General features: G+C 40.6%; 1 protein-coding gene across 1 annotated transcript in view; it reads right to left on the reverse strand.

Annotated features, from left to right (window-relative positions):
• Nucleotides 1–541: 541 nt before the first annotated feature.
• LOC126354084 (epidermal growth factor receptor substrate 15 homolog) overlaps nucleotides 542–21,909 on the reverse strand; it is a 149,376-nt gene continuing 128,008 nt past the window's right edge. Inside the window, exon 8 of the mRNA XM_050003464.1 lies at nucleotides 542–976. Within this exon, the coding sequence (XP_049859421.1) occupies nucleotides 755–976 (222 nt within the window). The 3' untranslated portion in view covers nucleotides 542–754. The remainder of the gene's footprint in view (nucleotides 977–21,909) is intronic.

Consider the following 21,909-nt stretch of genomic DNA (forward strand, 5'->3'; position numbering starts at 1 on the left):
CATTACATTTCCTCATCATTATCTCATGAACTTAGTAACACCAAAACTGTTTCAAATGTCCCAAACACAGGAGCTGAGATCATAATTACACACTTTTATCTAGGAATATAGACTCACAGTCAGTCTGTCAAGGAGAACAATATGATGGTATATTAGTAGTTCAATATGACTACCATTCTATCACTTTCTGTTAACTTTCAGCTACGTTTGACCTATTACTGCCTTGTTACATTATGTCACTTCACCAAAGGTGCCAACCCAAGCAAGAAGAACCTTTGAAAATATTAATAATTAAAATAAGATAATATTATAAGTTAGAGTCTTTATTACTTAAAATGACAAGGAGAAGAAAACAATAATTTTACACAGGCATTCTCACGTACAACTCTATAATATTCATTTCTTACCACAAATATTGATTCAAAGAATATGAGTAAGCATTTTAGGAAGAGAAACATGATGCACATTATATATCTCAGATATGTTCTTTATATAACTAACTCTGTACAAAATACATTATTCAAAATTATCAAATTGGACACTTTTAGTAAGCCATAGAAAGTTCACACAAAATTAAAAATTGGAATGTTTCTCAACTATCATCATAATACTAAAATACTCCAACAGTCCATTTGGTGAAGCTCTCCCTGTTGTCATTATGATTTTGTCATTCCTAAACTGACAGATTTCATTTCAACTGCCGGCAGTATTTGCCTCTATATCTGTTACAGAGACGAAATATCAATCCAAAACATTACAGGCAGTTAAGTGAATTATTTGTAAATAAGCGTCTCTTTCTGATAGCTGGAAAAGTCACTCCGGAGCGACGTATAGCTGGCTTAGAGAGTTGTGCTGGCCCATCTTCAGTGGTTTCTCTCAGCTCTACAGAGTTCCATCTGGATTGTTGGAGTGGATCATCAACTTGCACTGTGGGTGTGGCAGTTGAATTGATCTTCTGTTCTAGTTCCAGCAGTTTCTGGCAATAAAAAAACACATTGTAAACTCATACAGAGAACAATTCTGATCAAAATTCAACATGATAATGTAATATTTTATGTAGAGAAATGACTGGTCTTCACATGGCAAAAAGTAGACAGTGTTCTCTTATGAATATGAATGATAAATTTCAAACTGGTGTCATATGAATTGGCTTGAGACCCTACATTTATTCAAAGAAAGGAATCTTTCATATCAAATTTGAAAAACATCACATTATAGTTAATAAAGAAAAGTGGACCCTGCCAATTGCAACACATGGATGTATGCGTCTTATTCTTAATACTGTATAATGCATAAGCAAATAGTTGTCAGTTCATAATTTTTTACATTTTATACTGAAAACATACACAGTCATATTTTATGAAGTAAGATGCAAAGAAACAAAGGGTGCCAAAACTTCTATTGCCTGGGGGAAATCATATAATTGGGATCAGATTGGAGTCTTGGTACCATATGTAGAAAATTTCATGGATAGTTTCAGTGGAAATATTAACAAACATTATATCACTATATCTTTTCACCCAGAGCTCTCAAACTCTGGTTCAAAAAATTCATGGTAGATTCACTATCTTACACAAAATTTTATTAGCCTTACCTTAAAACATTCAACCATTTACATACAATTACTTAACAAAAACTTGTTTTGTAAGGCCTGAATTGTTTTTGAAGCATCTGGGTTGTTAATGCATGAGGCTATTCATAAATTAACGTCGACTGACTATTGAAATTAAAACAAGTGCTTGCAGCTTCATGGTGTTTGAGTAGTTGGAAAAAGAGACTTTGAAGGTCACATTGTGTCTGTCAGATCTCTGTTGTGTTTGTCAGTCTGTAAGCAGCAAGCAATTGAAATGGACAGTGTTATTGCATCTCCAGTCAGTTCTGAGGTCATCCACTTCCCGCAATCAACTGAGATTCATCATCAATTCTGTCCTGTATATATGTTTGGGTTTATGAGTGATGATGATGTGAGGAAGTGATGCAGAAAATTCAAGGCTGATCGCACATGTGTTCATGATGAAAGTAGTCAAGGAAGTCATTCACATGTGACTGATGAATGTGTGCAACATGTTGATGAAATTGTGAATGTGAGACTTGGGTATGCAACCACTGAATTTTCTCAAAATGTGTCTCATATTTCAAGGATAACCCTCTGTAACACTATCACAGGGAGGTCAAGTTACTATAAGTTTTGTGCAAAGGAGATACCAAAAGGTCTAATTGTTGTTCACAAAACTGAAAGAATGCGTTTGGCACTGACATTACTTCAATACTACAATGGAGAGGGGGAGAAATTTCTGAACAGAATAATGACTGAGGATGAGACATGGGTGCAGTATGTGAACTCTGAAATTAAGGAACAAGCCAAACAATAGATACACACTCATTCTCCCAATAAGCCCATAAACTTCAAGCAGAGGCTGTCAGATTGCAAAATGATGGATACATTTTTTTGGATCACAAACGAGTTTTGACAATGGATTTCATGAGAGTAACAAGTGAGAATACTGTGACATCATTTTGGGACTCATACAGAACTGTGAAGGCCAATCCAGAACAAGTATCACTGGATGATTACTGAAAGAATCTTTCTGCTTTACAAAAATTCATTGACCCCATATTGCAAACTGAATGAAGGAAAATCTCAGGCTTTTTTTAGCTGGGACATTTTTCCACACCTTCCCTATAGTGATCACTTGCCATTGAATGACTTTCACCTCTTCTCCAAGATGAAGACTTGGCTGGCTATTTGACATTTCACAACCAATGATGAGCTCAAGGACGCTGTCAAAAACTGGGTGATGCACAGGTGGCACCATTCCCTGATGAAAGGATGAAGAAGCTGGTGTCACAGTACAATAAATGTTTGAATTTGGGTGGTGATTATGTGGAGAAGTAATGTCAACATATAAGTACAGGTTCTACATTTTTAAAAATACTATATTTTACTTTGTTTTAACAATGAATTGGAGGTTAATTTTTCGAATATACCTCATATTTTTCTCAATATTCCTTACAAAGGCATTTTGTTCACCATTAATATTGACTTCCCAGATATTGGCAATCAATCCTAGTGTCAACATTTACTGTCTTCTGAATCATATAAATTGAGTAAATTGCATTTTGTGAAACTGCATTTTGCATAATCCATAGCTATTCCTACAGGTGAGTTATTTAATTTCAGAAAGTCATACAGTATCAGGAAAATATTTATTTATCACCCCAAGTAATCCTTGTTGCCATCAAGTCAAAGTGTCCACAAATCTTTGTTGTCTGGTCTTTATTACTATATTGTAGATTGACTAAATACCTGTTAAAAGTAAATTTTGGAAACACAGAAATTACTTTCTACTTATTTGGCACCATTAGGAAAATCCCAAAATTTTGAACTGTTCTGTTGCTTTGATAGGAGATGCACTAACCAACAGAGCAAACAGTTACAATTTTTTGATCACTTTTAATGTTTATTTTCACTCAGTTTATTTTGCATTCTAAGTTGATATTTCACCACTTCCCCTGTAATTCAATCTATAATTGCAGTGTGCATTATCTCTCTTTGAAACATCAAGGTTTAGTTGCTCAAGAGACAATGTGTGTGCATGAAACTTCCTGGCTGATTAAAACTGTGTGCCAGACCCAGACTTGAATTCAGGACCTTTGCCTTTTGAGTGGAAGAGCTCCACCATCTGAGCTACCCAACCACAACTCACAACCCATCCTGACAGATTTACTTCCACCAGTATCTCATCTCCTAACCTCCAAACTTCACAGAAGCTCTCCTGCGAAACTTACAAGATTAGCACTCCCTGCAAGAAAGAATATTGGGGAAACATGGCTTAGCCACAATCTGCCACCAGATAAGAGATAAAGTACCGGGGAAGTAAGGCTGTGAAGATGGGTGGTGAGTCATGCTTGGTAGCTCAGTCAGTAGAGAGAACTTTCTCGCAAAAGACAAAGGTCCCTAGTTCAAGTCTTGGTCCAACACACAGTTTTAATCTGCCAGGGAGTTTCATATCAGTGCACACTCTGCCACGGAGTGAAAATTTCAGCCTGGAATGTGTGTAAACGTTAATTTTGAAATGTGAGAGCCATTCCTTGTCTTTAAGAAATTAGCAAGGCATGCGGTCTTCACTAATGAGGTGCCAAAATGAGCTGAGCTTGGGTTATACATATTGATGGTGGCAACAAAACCTTGACATGCATCCAACTACACTTTTCACCTTCAGTACCTGCTGGCAGAGTCTATTCCACATCTTTCATATCACTTTTCAGTTAACATATGAGTGTATAATTAGACATCTATATCTAATGTTTCCTGAAATCTGTTACCTGTCCAACCAGCCAAGTTAGACAAATAGACAATTCATCAGTGTCACAGCCCTTAGATGGTGTGCAAGGAACATAGTTGCTTCAGTTAGTAACCTGAGTGCATCATCACTATCACATCCATGAACAGCAGACTGAAGCATTTTGACCATATGCAAGACAGTATGCCACTGCTTATGAAAAGTGCCCAGTTTTCCTTAGCCCATGCACAGCACACAGTCCCCAGCCATCTATCACTAAATACAAAATTAATCAAACACATGAATATTCAAAATAATTAAAGGTGCTAATATGACTTAGAAATATATGACGTCACCCACAGAAAATCTCTCTCTCTCTCTCTCTCTCTCTCTCTCTCTCTCTCTCTCTCTCTCTCTCTCTCTCTCTCTCTCTCTCCCCTCCTCACACCCTCTCTTTCTCTGCAGAACTGTAGTTATATAAATAGACAATCTTGTCTATTTGCATCACCATTCAAGTAGAACAAAGAGTTATGAATACCATAACCCATTTGGCAAGGCTGCTAATTGGTAAACTGGAAAATCAAGGACTGCCTTGGTTCAGTCCTAAGCTTTTAAGAGTTGGTTTTGCTGGCCAATTTGAGCATTATACATTATTATCATGACATAATTTGAGCAAGGTTGTAGGAGATTTCCAACATTCATTTTATCAAATGCTCAGTTTGGGATGCATTTCACCCAAACAACACAAAACATACACAGTTAGAAACATATTTGTTCAACTGTTGGATTTTAATGATGCCTGTCAATATTTTAAAAATAGAAGACATGAAAATAATACAATACAATACATCTATTAAACTGATCATCTGTGAAATTCTGTAAGGAAATAAAGTATTATAAATGTCAGGAAAGCTGAAAAGCAAATTTATTATAGTTTACTTTCTGCTTTTTCATTTTGAGAAGTATTATTCAATGTCATTCTTTTGCTGGTTATTTCTATTGACATCCAACAGAATTTTCTCAACTTTCCTATTTTTTCTTTTTTATTTTGAATTTTTCTTTGTCAACCTTAGATTATTACTACATGAATAAAAACAACTTTTGTGAATATTTTTATGTTTAATTTCCTAACCTGTTAATCATTTAGCTGAGTACATGCTGAATTTTCTAATATGAAGATATTATTTCAGATAATTAACTGAAAAAGGTGGTATCCCTGCATGATATTAAATTATGCACTTTGTATATACCAATGAAATATGATTACTTTTTAGGAATCAAAGCAACCTACCCTAAAAAAATATTGATTGCATAAGTATCAACCATATGAAGCACAATAAGTTTTGCATACCTACTTTCAAATTTAGTTCTTGGAGTATAAGATATCCAACTCAATAAAGTAGTTACATCAAAAAAGGCAGTTTTAGAATCTTGTCCCCTGATGTCTAAATTACTGTGGACATCTATGGGGCAAACCCACTACACACTGCAATTATACCCTGTAAGTGCCGTACGTGGGATCAAAGAATGCCCCCCACCCCATGTGTATGCAAGTCCTGAAAGAACCAATTGTTCTCGATGGAGGGCATGATGAACAAATTGCTGCCCCATCCCAGGCACTGTAGAAGAATGAAAACATGCAAAGTTAAGTTGCTTGAAAGAGTAGCGGTACTACTGGTTCTAAATCTGTCCTGATCTAGCATATGTTGCTGAAGTTAACTTCAATACATGGCCAGAACTGCATGTTACATTCTGTGGTGCCCCGTAATAGCATATTTGCATTTGTTTGCTATGCTCCTCAACAATGCAGACTGCCAGATTGCAGTCACCACAGAGGCACCTAATACATCTGAAACTATCACAGTAGCCCTAGGTGAAGCATATCTCATCCAAAAATAATACATTTTACCACCAATGTGATCACTGCAGCAAGAGGCATTTGTGTTTTCTGAACACTGGAAGATGGTGTTCAGGTACACATGCCATCTGTCTAGCCTGCAGATAGCATCAAATTGTTGACTCAGACATTGCCCTGCTCCAGTTTCAATCCAACCTTGTGGAGAAAGCTGTCACAATCAATTACTGTTTACAAAAAACAGCTTGCTACCCTAGTGAATTTGAATTATTTGGGTCAATTCAAGAAGTGCTCAAGAGAGCAGTATTCATGAGCAAGATATGCTAGCTGGCTTATTTTGAGTTGCAGAAACAACTTACCTTGTTTGGTGGAATGTACGAGGAGGGTGGAAACTTTGAGCTGAGGTTACAGCCCTCTATACAGGGTGTTAACAAAAGGTACGGTCAAACTTTCAGGAAACATTCCTCACACACAAAGAAAGAAAATATGTTATTTGGACATGTGTCCGGAAACACTTACTTTCCATGTTAGAGCTCATTTTATTACTTCTCTTCAAATCACACTAATCATGGAATGGAAACACACAGCAACAGAACCTACCTGCATGACTTCAAACACTTTGTTACAGGAAATGTTCAAAATGTCCTCCGTTAGCGAGGATACATGCATCCACCCTCCATCGCATGGAATCCCTGATGTGCTGATGCAGCCCTGGAGAATGGCGTATTGTATCACAGCCATCCACAATACGAGCACGAAGAGTCTCTACATTTGGTACCGGGATTGTGTTGATAAGAGCTTTCAAATGAAAGACAAGAGCGTTGAGGTCAGGAGAGCATGGAGGCCATGGAATTGGTCCGCCTTTACCAATCCATCGGTCACCGAATCTGTTGTTGAGAAGCGTACGAACACTTCGACTGAAATGTGCAGGACCTCCATCTTGCATGAACCACATGTTGTGTAGTACTTGTAAAGGCACACGTTCTAGCAGCACAGGTAGAGTATCCTGTATGAAATCATGATAATGTTTTCCATTGAGCATAGGTAGAAGAACATGGGGCCCAATCAAGACATCATCACAATGCCTGCCCATACGTTCACAGAAAATCTGTGTTGATGACGTGATTTCAAGGTTGCATGCGGATTCTTGTCGGCACACACGTGTTGACTGTGAAAATTTACAATTTGATCACGTTGGAATGAAGCCTCATCCATAAATAGAACATTTGCACTGAAATGAGGATTGACACATTGTTGGATGAACCATTCGCAGAAGTGTACCCGTGGATGCCAATCAGCTGCTGATAGTGCATGCACACGCTGTACATGGTACGGAAACAACTGGTTCTCCCGTAGCACTCTCCATACAGTGATGTGGTCAACATTACCTTGTACAGCAGCAACTTCTCTGACGCTGACATTAGGGTTATCGACAACTGCACGAAGAATTGCCTCTTCCATTGCAGGTGTCCTCGTTGTTCTAGGTCTTCCCCAGTCCCGAGTCATAGGCTGGAATGTTCCGTGTTCCCTACGATGCCAATCAATTGCTTCGAACGTCTTCCTGTCAGGACACCTTCACCTCTGGAAATCTGTCTCGATACAAACGTACCGCGCCACGGCTATTGCCCCGTGCTAATGCATACATCAAATGGACATCTTCCAACTCTGCACTTGTAAACATTGCACTGACTGCAAAACTATGTTCATGATTAACACTAAGCTGATGATGCTACATACTGATGTGCTTGATGTTAGTACTGTAGAGCAATGAGTCGCATGTCAACACAAGCACCGAGGTCAATATTACCTTCCTTCAATTGGGCCAACTGGCAGTGAATCGAGGAAGTACAGTACATACTGACGAAACTAAAATGAGCTCTAACATGGAAATTAAGCATTTCCAGACACTTGCCCACATAACATCTTTTCTTTATTTGTGTCTGAGAAATGTTTCCTGGAAGCTTGCACGTACCTTTTTGTAACACCCTGTATAAGTGACTGCAGTTTCACAACAAGCTCTACAGAACTATCAAGCACAAGAATTCGATGAAACCTATCAGATTGTCAACCAACCAGAGAGCATTGGGCATATCAGCGTCACAACGTGGTATAACACAGATGTTACCACAGCTGACCCAACCCTAGATCAGTGCCAAAACCAACTGAACAAGCCAGTTGCTGAGTAACATAGCGCAAAATCAAAAAAACTGGGATATGGTAAAGGAGTCAAGGGACATGAAGGGGAGGCAGTGGTTGGGAGGGGAGTGAGACAGGGTTGTAGTCTCTCCCTGATGTCATTCAATCTGTATATTGAGCAAGCAGTGGGGGAGACGAGGGAGGGGTTTGGAGTGGGTGTTGAAATCCATGGAGAAGAAATGGAAACTCTAAGATTCACCGATGACATCGTTATTCTGTCAGGGACGGCAGGGGACTTGGAGGAGCGGTTGAGCGGAGTGGATGGTGTCTTGAAGGGAGGATGTGGGATGAACGTCAGCAGGAGCGGGGCGAGGATGGTGGAATGTAGTCAAGTTGAGTCGGGTGATGCTGGGGGAGTTGGATTTGGGGGTGAGGCACTTGGGGTGGTGGAGGAGTTTTGCTGTTTGGGGAGCGGAATGGCTGATGATGGTCGAAGTAGAGAGGATGTAGGTGTGGACTGGCAATGGCAAGGAAGGCGTTTCTGAGGAGGGGAAATTTGTTGACATCGAGTATGGATTTGAGTGTCGGGAACACATTTCGGAAGGTATTTGTGTGGAGTGTGGCCATATATGGAAGTGAGGCATGGACGATGGATAGTTTGGACAAGAAGAGAACAGAAGCTTTTGAAATGTGGTGCTACAGAATAATGCTGAAGATTAGATGGGTAGATAACATAACTAATGAGGAAGTATTGAATAGGATTGGGGAGAAGAGAAGTTTGTGGCACAACGTGACCAGAAGAAGGGATCGGTTGGTAGGACATGTTCTGAGGCATCAAGGGATCACCCATTTAGTATTGGAGGGCAGCGTGGAGGGTAAAAATCGTAGAGGGAGACCAAGATATGACTACACTAAGCAGATTCAGAAGGATGTAGGTTGCAGTGGGTACTGGGAGATGGAGAGGCTTGCACAGGATAGAGTAGCATGGAGAGCTGCATCAAACCAGTCTCAGGACTGAAGACCACAACAACAACAAATGTTAAAGCATTCACAAACTGCTCTAGCAATACCTTACTGAGTAACCAGGACATGATAGTGAATAGTGCACCTAGTCCTGTATTCTTGTAAAAGTTTTCCGGAAGTACTTGTACAGGTAAATCAACATGGTGAGATTTAAATATTGTTACGGAAAGAAAGAAGAAAATATAAAGAAATTTCTTGCAATGACTAATAGGGAATTACTTCAAAATCCAAAGTACCATTCATGAATGATATCATTAATAATTTTGTAAAAGCTGGAAGAAACAGGAATCAAACAGAACTGAATCAGACATGAATGTCAACCTGTTAGAGAACATGAGTATGGTGCAAGCTAGTCAAATGTGTATTTGCATAGCTCCAGCATGCTGGATTTTGTGGCACAGCAACTGATTTTAGATTGTGATGCAAAAAGAGACAGCCTGAGTTTCAGCTATCTGACTACATAAACATCCATTTTAGATGCAACACTGACTGTCTCTTTTTGCATCACAGATGAGTATTCTTGAACTTTAGACATACTTGCTCACATTATATTTTTGAGATTTACCAACTTGTGTTAATATTCATGAAATGCAGTGCTAGGTATCACAATATACTCATTGCTGTACAACAGAGCTTCAGCTGCCTCCACTTTGGACATATCAGGGGGGAAAATCAAGAGCCAAGCCAGATACTACAACCGTTATAGCTCCCATTGAGTTCAGTCTCGTAACACACCAGATTTTAAAAATCACATCTCACACCTCTTGCTAGAAATGTAAACTGCAATGGCAAGGTTTTCGTCACCAGCAGATAATGCACACAGTATCACACAATCTCATGACAAGAAGGTCTAGCTTTAGTAAATTCTTATTTATTTGCTAATACAGTTACAACTGATCACTGTTACGTTCTCATTTATATGGCCAACACAGCTCATGTAGTCAATCAACATTTCTCATCCTTCTGATCATGAAGTCCAAGCAATTGATGTCAACAATAGTCGCTGGTAGAGCACCCACCACAGCCTGCATTCAACCATGTGATAAGTGCTGATGGAGGTATGGTTTTGGGCCCACCCTGAATCAGTGCTATGAATTAACAGTAACAGAGGAGACCAACACAACAGGTATTTCCACAATAATGCTATAGATACTAAAGCTGTTCTCAATACTTATATCAACAGCCACAATTTTCAATGCCTCCAAATTTTCAAAACTCCTATTTGCCAGTGCCACAATAGAAGGCACAAGCTACCGTACCTAATCAGCCAAATCTGGAGCATATCAGTCACAGCACTCTGCTTCACAGTAGCATTCAAGATCTAACTCATGACATATATGAGACTGTTTTAGCTTTGACACAGCATTTTGGTCAAAGGTGTACTGGATCCAAACACCATACCACTCATTTGAGTCCTTCCAAACCTAGACTCTACATGTGTACTGTTCTGCAAGTCTCCTCTCATTGGCCTAGGTAGGGTGGAATGAGAATGCAGTTGACAAGCTCTTGCTCAGCCTACTATAATATGCTTCAGTCTCCTCTACCTTACCTTGATAAAAGGTGGAAAGACTGATGCAACTGAGGAACTCAGTGGTCATTGCCTCCATTGTTCAACTTATAGGAATGTAGCTGTGAAATATCTTCAACATCAATATTTCAACAAGTATATACCTGTCATTTTCAAGACATAAATGAAATAAAATACCACACTGTGAATGGCAACTTAAATCATTGGTGGGTGGGACTACAGCAACCACAAACAAAATAAAATGTTTGCAGAAAACAGCACTCACTGTAATGAAATAGCGCTACACACAACCAAAGACATCCAAGACCAGATGTTATCAATAGTAAAACATTAACTAACAATGTGAGAACAATTAACACTAATAGTAATAGTGTCTCTACCTATAAGGCCACTAGCCAGTTTAATCTCAACTGCTTCCTTAATAACACTATCCCAATAACTGGAAGTGCACACAAGAACCTCTGTGTTGAGTTCCATCACTTGCAGATACTAGGCAATGTTCTGCAACCACAGATTTCCTTGGCAGTTGAAAATGTGTGTGGTGCTTAAACTCCATACAGTGTCCTGATGATCTGACTGGTGTATGATCTGCCACAACTACACGGGATAGGGTACACACCAACCTTATGCAGATCAATACCACTGTCTACTACAGTGCCACAAAGAATCCTAAGTTTTGATGGTGGTCACAAGAAACACTTCAAGCCATGCTTCCTCAGAATATCATCAATCCTGTTAGAAATATTTCCTGCATAATGAAAGAAAGCTGCAAACTTACGTGCAGTACACTCTCATCACTCACTCAAATTATATTTGGTCAAAGGCACAACATGTGGCTGATTTGTCACTCACTATACCATTCTGGTGAAAAGTAACTTCAAAGTGGTTTAACTCAACTGACAAACTTTCAGGATCGAGATGACATGGGTAGTATGAACCAAAATGCAAGGCACTCCTTTACACTGATCCAGATCACTAGTAGTCTTAATAGAGTGACAAGATGATGTACTACACAGTTCACTAAAGCACCCGTATTACTGTGTTTCAGTACATAGTACATCAAGAGCACCTGTATTACAAGAGAGGGAGACCACATCAAAATTTAGTAAAATATCAGTCAGTCAAACAGACTCCCTCTAATTGCCATATATAATATCCTGAATTCCTAATATGATGTACCCATTGACCAACTAGAGGGCTCAAAAGACTAGCAGGGTGTTATGCTACACAGTAAGTCAGAGCACCACTGTTGCTGACAATGTGTCTAAGAGTGATTCCTTCCTTATATATCTTTGTAACACCATACAATCTAAGATGGATTCCTTCCATATGGGTCTTCAGAACATCAGAGGGACAGAACAACACAAGTTAATAATCTTGATAATATCATGTGACAGGGAACTTTTCTTCAAAAGGGTGTCAGTCTCCATCTCAATCTTTTTTGTCAGGTCATCTGCAATTGTTGGGACAAATAGTAAACACTGCATCTTACTAATATAATTCCTCTTGTCCAACACAATTGCAGCACAGCTAAGAGGGTAATATCAGCATCCACTCAAAGAGAATAAAGCAGACCTCTCTACTGTTGTAATATTACTCTTGGGTGAACGTACACTCATTAACATACAATATGCTTGTCTCTTAACTACCTCAGCAGCATCCACGATGTGGTTTAAAACAGCTTGTTCGACAGAACTTAAAAATAACAACTGGCAAATGTTTGCATGACAATGCAAAGTTCAAACTTTTCCTTGGCACAGATAAAGCTGCATCATTCAAAGATTTGTCAGCAAGGTTGATTACAGAACATCAAAATGTAATATTACAATCTAAACCACAGGAAAGTTAAAACTAAGCAGCAGAATGCTAGGCAGCAATGCAGCAAAACTGAGCCTGGGAAGCACTGTTCATCCAACCAGTCTGAAGAATATGCTGAAGCAACCTTCAAGTTGGACCAAAACAGACCTTTAGAAACAAAATCCAACTGTTGGCTGAGTATAACGGATTCTCCCATGAAAAAGAGCTTGCTTGATGCAATTAGTGACAAGAGAATTAAAGTGATGTACTATTTTGGCAAACCTTGAAATAATATTATGGTCTCAACACTGCACCAAAAACAAAAGAGCACATTGCAGTCTCACTAACTTTTGCAATCAGTGATACATTTGCACCCCGTAAAGGAAATGTGAAACTTGAGCTCCTCCTGGCATACCAAATGTTCAAACAACTTACAGGAATGCAGCCGAGTAACATTTTGCTAAGCTAACTATTGATAACATCTTATGCTGGTTACCTTTGACTGCGTTGTAATGTTAGTTGTTTACAGCACGTGTTGTCTTTCTGCACTTTGTTTCCAGTTGATGTAGCATTACTCTAATCCACAGGTAAGACAACAATATTAGGATCCACTCTGAGAGAATGCAAAGCTCAGCTCTCTGCTGTTGCTATACGACTCTTCAGCAAATGTACCGTCATCAGCATAAGATTTGCTTCTCTTCTAACCTCCTCAATTGCATTCAGAAGTAGTTTAAAAACATACTGTTCAACAAAATATAAAATGAACAACAGGGAAACATTTGGGCACTGGGCTTCAAATGACATTAACAGTTGTCTCTCATTTTATTTGTGCCCTGAAAATGACAGGATGTTCACCTGTTGAAATATTTGCAGTTGATGAAGATGTTACCTGGTTTCAGTCATATAAGTTATTTGAACATTCAGTATGCTGCAAGTAGCTTAACACATTGCAAACTGGATGCCATGGCATGGTTATTGTTGCAGTTCCCAGCAATTTTCATATGATGCACATGAAAGGAGCATGCCTTTCTTATTTGAATGTAGCTGTACTTCCCGGTCTCTGCTGCTGATGAAACTGGGCAGACATGTTTCTATGATGTTCTAATATTCTTTAAAGGTGTGATATCTGTGGAAACATGTGCCTTTATGTAATGGTATTTCACAAAACTGACAGTAGTATCTTGGTTCATTCCTTTTACAATGCTCTGCACAAATTGTGCATGGCCTTCCTGGATATCTCTTTTTTCCACTTCCCACAACAGCCCTTTCAAGTTCCCTGACAACTGGCCAGGTGAGCCTTAGCAGGTGTTGATTTTGTAGGTCAGATTGCTTCAGTTTCCTCCACAGTTGTTGCACCAACTTGTTGATCACTTGTCCAGGCTCTTGCAACTTATTTTAGAAACGTCTTATACTTTTTAAAATCAGGATTTAGGTTTTTTTACACTTCGTATGTGTTAAACAAAGAACAATTTATTACAAACAGAATTACTTTCTCTGTCCATTTATTAACTTTCCACATTATCCCACAATATGAAAGATATTGATCGACTCTGTCCACGCCTTTCATAAATTTATTGTACATCACAATACATTTTGGTTTCTGAATGATTACCCTTTGTCATGTTTTTTTCCTGTCACAACCATGGATACACTGTGAATTGCTGTTATCATTCTCAACTCCCTTTTATCTTTCCATACCTGTAGCAAAATGGCACCTTGTCTTCAAATGTAGTGTCAACATCCTTTAGAGAATTTGCTTCTGTTTGTAAACATTGAGGGACACCTCTATTGTTTCATATTGTACTACAAACTCTTGTTTTTCTTTCTCTAGTGTTTTGGTAATAGGTGTACTGTTGTAATACTGTCTTGATAAACATGGTGCTGCATGCCAAGGTGAGGTGAAAATACAGAGAGAATAGTGTCTTGAAGATTTCTTCCTTCCGCAGTGTATATTTCTAGGCTGGAGATATATCCACTTACACTTTCACAAACCATACAAACAAGCAAACCATATCTCATAAGTTATCCAGGATTATATGTCCAGAAACGAAGCTGCCCTCTGCATGGTATCACTGATTTATCAAGAGAAAGCTCCTCTTCAGGTTTGTATACAGTCTGAAATTTATCTAGGCAGTACTTTAGCACAGCTTCAACTTTTTAGAGTTGTTTCCCTGACTGCTCTGTAATGAATTGTCATTGAAATGCCACAACTTCCGTATCTGCTCAAATCGACTTCCACTTATTAGCTTGCCAAAAATCAGTGTCTCTATTGGAGGACCTGTTGACCAATAGTCCTTCCAATAATCTATTTTTATTTGCCCCATCAAGATAATCTTGCCCAGATTTTTTTTTTTTTTTACCATTCAACAGCAGTGATACTTGTAAATTCTACATGACTACTCTGCAATTCACATTTAAGTGCTTGGCAGAGGGTTCATCGAACCACAATCATACTATCTCTCTAGTATTCCACTCCCGAACAGCGAGCGGGAAAAACGAACACCTAAACCTTTCTATTCGAGCTCTGATTTCTCTTATTTTATTTTGATGATCATTCCTACCTATGTAGGTTGGGCTCAACAAAATATTTTCGCATTCGGAAGAGAAAGTTGGTGACTGAAATTTCGTAAAAAGGTCTCGCCGCGACGAAAAACGTCTATGCTGTAATGACTTCCATCCCAACTCGTGTATCATATCTGCCACACTCTCTCCCCTATAACGCGATAATACAAAACGAGCTGCCCTTCTTTGCACCCTCTCGATGTCCTCCGTCAATCCCACCTGGTAAGGATCCCACACCGCGCAGCAATATTCTAACAGAGGACGAACGAGTGTAGTGTAAGCTGTCTCTTTAGTGGACTTGTTGCATCTTCTAAGTGTCCTGCCAATGAAACGCAACCTTTGGTTCGCCTTCCCGACAATATTATCTATGTGGTCCTTCCAACTGAAGTTGTTTGTAATTTTAACACCCAGGTACTTAGTTGAATTGACAGCCTTGAGAATTGTACTATTTATCGAGTAATCGAATTCCAACGGATTTCTTTTGGAACTCATGTGGATCATCTCACACTTTTCGTTATTTAGCGTCAACTGCCACCTGACACACCATACAGCAATCTTTTCTAAATCGCTTTGCAGCTGATACTGGTCTTCGGATGACCTTACTAGACGGTAAATTACAGCATCATCTGCGAACAACCTAAGAGAACTGCTCAGATTGTCACCCAGGTCATTTATATAGATCAGGAACAGTAGAGGTCCCAGGACGCTTCCCTGGGGAACACCTGATATCACTTCAGTTTTACTCGATGATTTGCCGCCTATTACTACGAACTGCAACCTTCCTGACAGGAAATCACGAATCCAGTCGCACAACTGAGACGATACCCCATAGCTCCGCAGATTGATTAGAAGTCGCTTGTGAGGAACGGTGTCAAAAGCTTTCCGGAAATCTAGAAATACGGAATCAACTTGAGATCCCCTGTCGATAGCGGCCATTACTTCGTGCGAATAAAGAGCTAGCTGCGTTGCACAAGAGCGATGTTTTCTGAAGCCATGCTGATTACGTGTCAATAGATCGTTCCCTTCGAGGTGATTCATAATGTTTGAATACAGTATATGCTCCAAAACCCTACTGCAAACCGACGTCAATGATATAGGTCTGTAGTTAGCTGGATTACTCCTACTACCCTTCTTGAACACTGGTGCGACCTGCGCAATTTTCCAATCTGTAGGTACAGATCTATCGGTGAGCGAGCGGTTGTATATGAGTGCTAAGTAGGGAGCTATAGTATCAGCGTAATCTGAAAGGAACCTAATCGGTATACAATCTGGACCTGAAGACTTGCCCGTATCAAGCGATTTGAGTTGCTTCGCAACCCCTAAGGTATCTACTTCTAAGAAACTCATGCTAGCAGATGTTCGTGTTTCAAATTCTGGAATATTCCATTTGTCTTCCCTGGTGAAGGAATTTCGGAAAACTGCGTTCAATAACTCCGCTTTAGCGGCGCAGTCGTCGATAACAGCACCATCGGCACTGCGCAGCGAAGGTATTGACTGCGTCTTGCCGCTTGTGTACTTTACATACGACCAGAATTTCTTCGGATTTTCTACCAAATTTCGAGACAATGTTTCGTTGTGGAACCTATTAAAGGCATCTCGCATCGAAGTACGTGCCAAATTTCGCGCGTCTGTAAATTTTAGCCCATCTTCAGGATTTCGCGTTCTTCTGAACTTCGCATGCTTTTTCCGTTGCCTCTGCAACAGCGTTCGGACCTTTTTTGTGTACCACGGGGGATCCGTCCCATCTCTTACCAATTTATGAGGTATGAATATCTCAATTGCTGTTGCTACTATATCTTTGAATTTGAGCCACATCTCGTCTACATTCGCATAGTCAGTTCGGAAGGAATGGAAATTGTCTTTTAGGAAGGCTTCTAGTGGCACTTTATCCGCTTTTTTAAATAAAATTATTTTGCGTTTGTTTCTGATGGATTTGGAAGAAATGGTATTGAGCCTAGCTACAATGACCTTGTGATCACTAATCCCTGTATCAGTCATGATGCTCTCTATCAGCTCTGGATTGTTTGTGGCCAAGAGGTCAAGTGTGTTTTTGCAACCATTTACAATTCGCGTGGGTTCGTGGACTAACTGCTCTAAATAATTTTCGGGGAATGCATTTAGGACAATCTCGGAAGACGTTTTGTGCCTACCACCAGTTTTGAACAAGTATTTTTGCCAACATACCGAGGGTAGGTTGAAGTCCCCACCAACTATAACCGTATGAGTGGGGTATTTATTTGTTACGAGACTCAAACTTTCTCTGAACTGTTCCGCAACTGTATCATCGGAGTCTGGGGGTCGGTAGAAGGAGCCAATTATCAACTTAATTCGGCTGTTAAGTATAACCTCCACCCACACCAATTCGCACAGAGTATCTACTTCGACTTCACTACAAGATAAACCACTACTGACAGACACCAACACTCCACCACCAATTCTGCCTAATCTATCTTTCCTGAACACCGTCTGAGACTTCGTAAAAATTTCTGCAGAACTTATTTCAGGCTTTAGCCAGCTTTCTGTACCTATAACGATATCAGCTTCTGTGCTTTCTATTAGCGCTTGAAGCTCAGGGACTTTTCCAGCGCAACTACAACAGTTTACAACTATAATTCCGACTGTTCCTTGATCCAAGCACGTCCTGTAATTGCCAAGCACCCTTTGACATTGCAGCCCATCCCGCACTTTCCCGAGGCCTTCTAACCTAAAAAACCGCCCAGTCCACGCCACACAGCCTCCGCTACCCGTGTAGCCGCCAGCTGAGTGTAGTGAACTCCTGACCTATTCAGCGGAACCCGAAACCCCACCACCCTATGGCGCAAGTCAAGGAATCTGCAGCCAATACGGTCGCAAAACCGTCTGAGCCTCTGATTCAGACCCTCCACCCGGCTCTGCACCAAAGGTCTGCAGTCGGTTCTGTCAACGATACTGCAGATGGTGAGCTCTGCCTTCATCTCGTAAGCAAGACCGGCAGCCTTCACCAAATCAGATAGCCGCTGGAATCCAGAGAGAATTTCCTCAGATCCAAAGCGACACACGTCATTAGTGCCGACATGTGCCACCACCTGCAGCTGGCTGCACCCTGTGCTCTTCTTGGCATCCGGAAGGACCCTTTCCACATCAGGAATGACTCCTCCCGGAATGCACACGGAGTGCACACTGGATTTCTTCCCCTCCTTAGCCGCCATATCCCTAAGGGGCCCCATTACGCGCCTAACATGGGAGACTTCGGAGATCCTTTATAAACATTTTTGTTTTGTTCCTAATACAAGTTTGATTGTGTTGACATCTGATCAAACAAATCATCCCCTTCAAATAATTCATCAGTACTTACAACACTACTGATCTCACTGGCCTGGAATACCTCTAAATGTTTCTAAAATAATGATCTTGTCCTCCTTCAATCAACTTTCACTCTCAGAAGCTTCATCACTTAAATCATTCACGATTATCTCACTTTGGTTGGTTACAGCCTTGTTTTTTCTCCTTCACCTCCACTACCACTGCCGGTAACATCAACTGAGTCACTTGGAACATCAGAACAATTGTCCACAAACAGTTCAGCAAGAGCCTCGCTTTTCATCAACTGTTTCCATGCTATACTGCACAAGGCAACAACAACAGTACTGACTATTTCGTGGTACTGGAAGTTGACAGTAAAAGAAAAGATAAAAATAAATTAATACTGCTGCTCACTGTGCTGAATGCTCCAATTCACACATAAGTTATTCTAAATTGAACCAGTTACTAGCATGAGTAACAGGTCTCAGAAAATGCGCGCAGAACAAAAAATGTAAATTTACATGATAACAAGTAAACCCACGTCTGCCACACATAATGTGTTAAGTTTCATCAGCTATGTTTCCCATGGCTTTCCCATGTTAACTGAGTGTCTGTAGCTGTCATTGGATGTGTTAAGATCTGCAGCAGATAGTAGAATTATGCCACTGCCAAGTTAGAATTAGGCCACTGCCAAGTCATGATGACATCACTGTGTGTATCCCAATTTTGGTGGTCAAGACCCTGGCAAGACACCATGCTAATAGTGTGTAATATTTCTTCTAGGCTTATAAAAGCCTCAGTTTAGCAAGAAAGAGAATCCACATGCTTCTTCAGGTATTTCATATCCAACTGAAGTTGCTTACTAATTATTGGTTCCTGTACAGCAACCAAATTGTGTAGATGTTAATTGTCATATTTCAGCCACTGTTCCAAATACCGTAGTCCTACACGTTTTCTATAGGGTTAAGATTGGATGGCTTTGCAGGCTGAACCTTTCTCAAACCAGGAACAAATGTGTGCAGCCCTGTGAACACAGCTACTGTCAGTCTTGGAAGACAATAGTGACAACATACTCACCATCAAGGTGTAAAAGTACTCACCATCAAGGTGTAAAAGAAACAGTGACACTAGATCACTGAGAATGTTGTTCATGTTCACTGTAAATTAAATGAATGGGCCCAATTCATGGAATAAAAAATACCCAAAAAACATCAGAGAATAACCTCTGGCTTGGGCTATACCCCCCATAAGAGGCAGGTTAAAAACCTCATTGGACAATTGGTGCACTTGATGCCTTGCAACGTTAGAAAATAGGGACAATCGTAACTCTTCAGACAACACTATGCTCCTCCATTCTGCAAATGTTTAGTTTCTGTTTTTAGGCCCATTCAGATGTCCTTTGCAGGCAGTCCCCTTTGGAGTGTTTGCACAGTAACTGATTCAGATGGATTTGCATTCACTCACAGCAACAATCCGTCTCGCATCTGAAACCAACTGTCATTGACAAGGTGCAACATTAGTCTCCAATCCCTGTCAGGATGTTTTTACAACCACAGTTCTTGAGCTGTGTTAGTATGGATATAAGGAACAATGACCAATCGCAAATACATTGGACAGTTCACACTGATACACCAACAAACTAGGCATCTTCATCCACAGTGTTGCCATAGCCACTTCCAAATAGGACATACTACTTTACGGCCATGACTTATGTCAGTGGTGAGGGGTCACATTACTGACTGATATCAGTCCTAAATTACCGATAAGACCTCATAATGACAAGTGCACTTGGGTGACAACCATATCCCAGCACAGTATCCAGGATATCAAGAACCAGTTACAACAGTTGCGCTTCAGGAGAAGATACAATGGCTTTATGAAACCCTTCTCAACTAAATAAGTGCATTCATCCAGGCCAGGGGGAGTACAACATGATGCTGATAAGTGTGCTCATACTGTCAAGTTCTTTGTCAGCTTGATTCAATTTTTTTAACTTTACAATAACGTCACATATACTATCAAACAGAGAAGTTTTACTTTTTTCATCCTTCTGCTCTGGGTGCTTCAAAAGTCACTGCCAGGATTTTGATTGCAGCCTGTCATGGTGGACTTAATCAAGACATCCTGTCCTCTGCAAGCCTCCTCGGCACACCGATAGACCTGTTCATTTCCCCATATTCCTACATGACCTGGCACCCAGCAGAATGACACCTGCTTGCCCTGCCAATGGAGCAAGTACAGTTGGTCATATATCAGCCAGACCAGCTCCTAAACTGGGTACAGATAGTGTGACGATTGTAAGGCACTAAGGGAATCAGACCAAATGAGAAACTATTTGCCCTGAAAACAATGCATCTGCTCCAGTAGCTTCAAGATCGTATGAAGCTCTGCTGAGAAAACGGTATACCGGTCAGGAAGGCGAATCCTGGTGACATGGTCAGGCATCATGACACAGCAACCAAGGGAATTCCCTTGCTTGAAACCATCAGTGTACACTATTGTGAAACCGTGATGCACATCTAAAATGTTAAAAAACAGAGATTGAAATGTAAAATCTGATGTATGATCTTTTTAAAATTTGTCAAGTCTAAAATAAGTCTGGGCCTCCAGAGAAGTGGAAATCTGCTCTCACCACAATGTAAAACATGAAGACTGGCTACACCTGTCTCTAGAAGGCAATCCTGTGCACAAATCCCATAGGGCCTCTGCAGTAGCCACCAGAAAGATTGCGGAAGGCGCACATCGGCACAGCGCGCCATGAACGGTAGTTGCCGCAAGTAGAGTCCCGTCCACCAGAGGGCACACAAGAATATGAACGCGACCTCTGCCAGCGGAACAACAACAACTCAGGCAGCACGGGCCGTGCCCAGTCAGTTCACATCAGGCATGCCTATGAGACAGTTTCTGGTCTACTGTGAAGTGCGATGGAAAACGTGAATCGTGTTACTACACTATTGGCAACGAGTAGGGTCATTCTTCCGCGTGTTGCGTCGTTGTTCAGGTTTCGCAGCTTATCCGAGGCATGGAGGATTTTGTGCGGGTTTTGGTTGAGGAGCAGATGGAGCTCATCGCAACCATGAAACAAGTGCTTCCGGCGTTGCTCTCCATGCCGTCTGTTCCAGCGCCGTTCCTTCCTCCCTTTCCCCCGTACGACGAGACGGCGGGGGATTGGGACGCGTATGAACTTCGCCTTCAGCAACATTTCCAGGCGTTTCATGTTGCCGATGCGGAGGTCTGTCGTGCCCTTTTCTTGTCTTGGATATCTCCCTCGCTGTATCAAGTTTTGCTGCAGCTAGCACCATTGCAAGAACCCTCGTCCTTGTCTTTTGACAAATTGTGTTCACTACTGTCTTCATATTATCGCCGCCGCACCCATGTTGTGTCGAGTTCTATCAATGCAAGAAACAGTCCCGTCAGTCTTACCGGGCGTGGGCCACTACCCT

Source organism: Schistocerca gregaria, chromosome 3, assembly GCF_023897955.1.
Source record: "Schistocerca gregaria isolate iqSchGreg1 chromosome 3, iqSchGreg1.2, whole genome shotgun sequence".
NCBI classification, from domain to species: domain Eukaryota; kingdom Metazoa; phylum Arthropoda; class Insecta; order Orthoptera; family Acrididae; genus Schistocerca; species Schistocerca gregaria.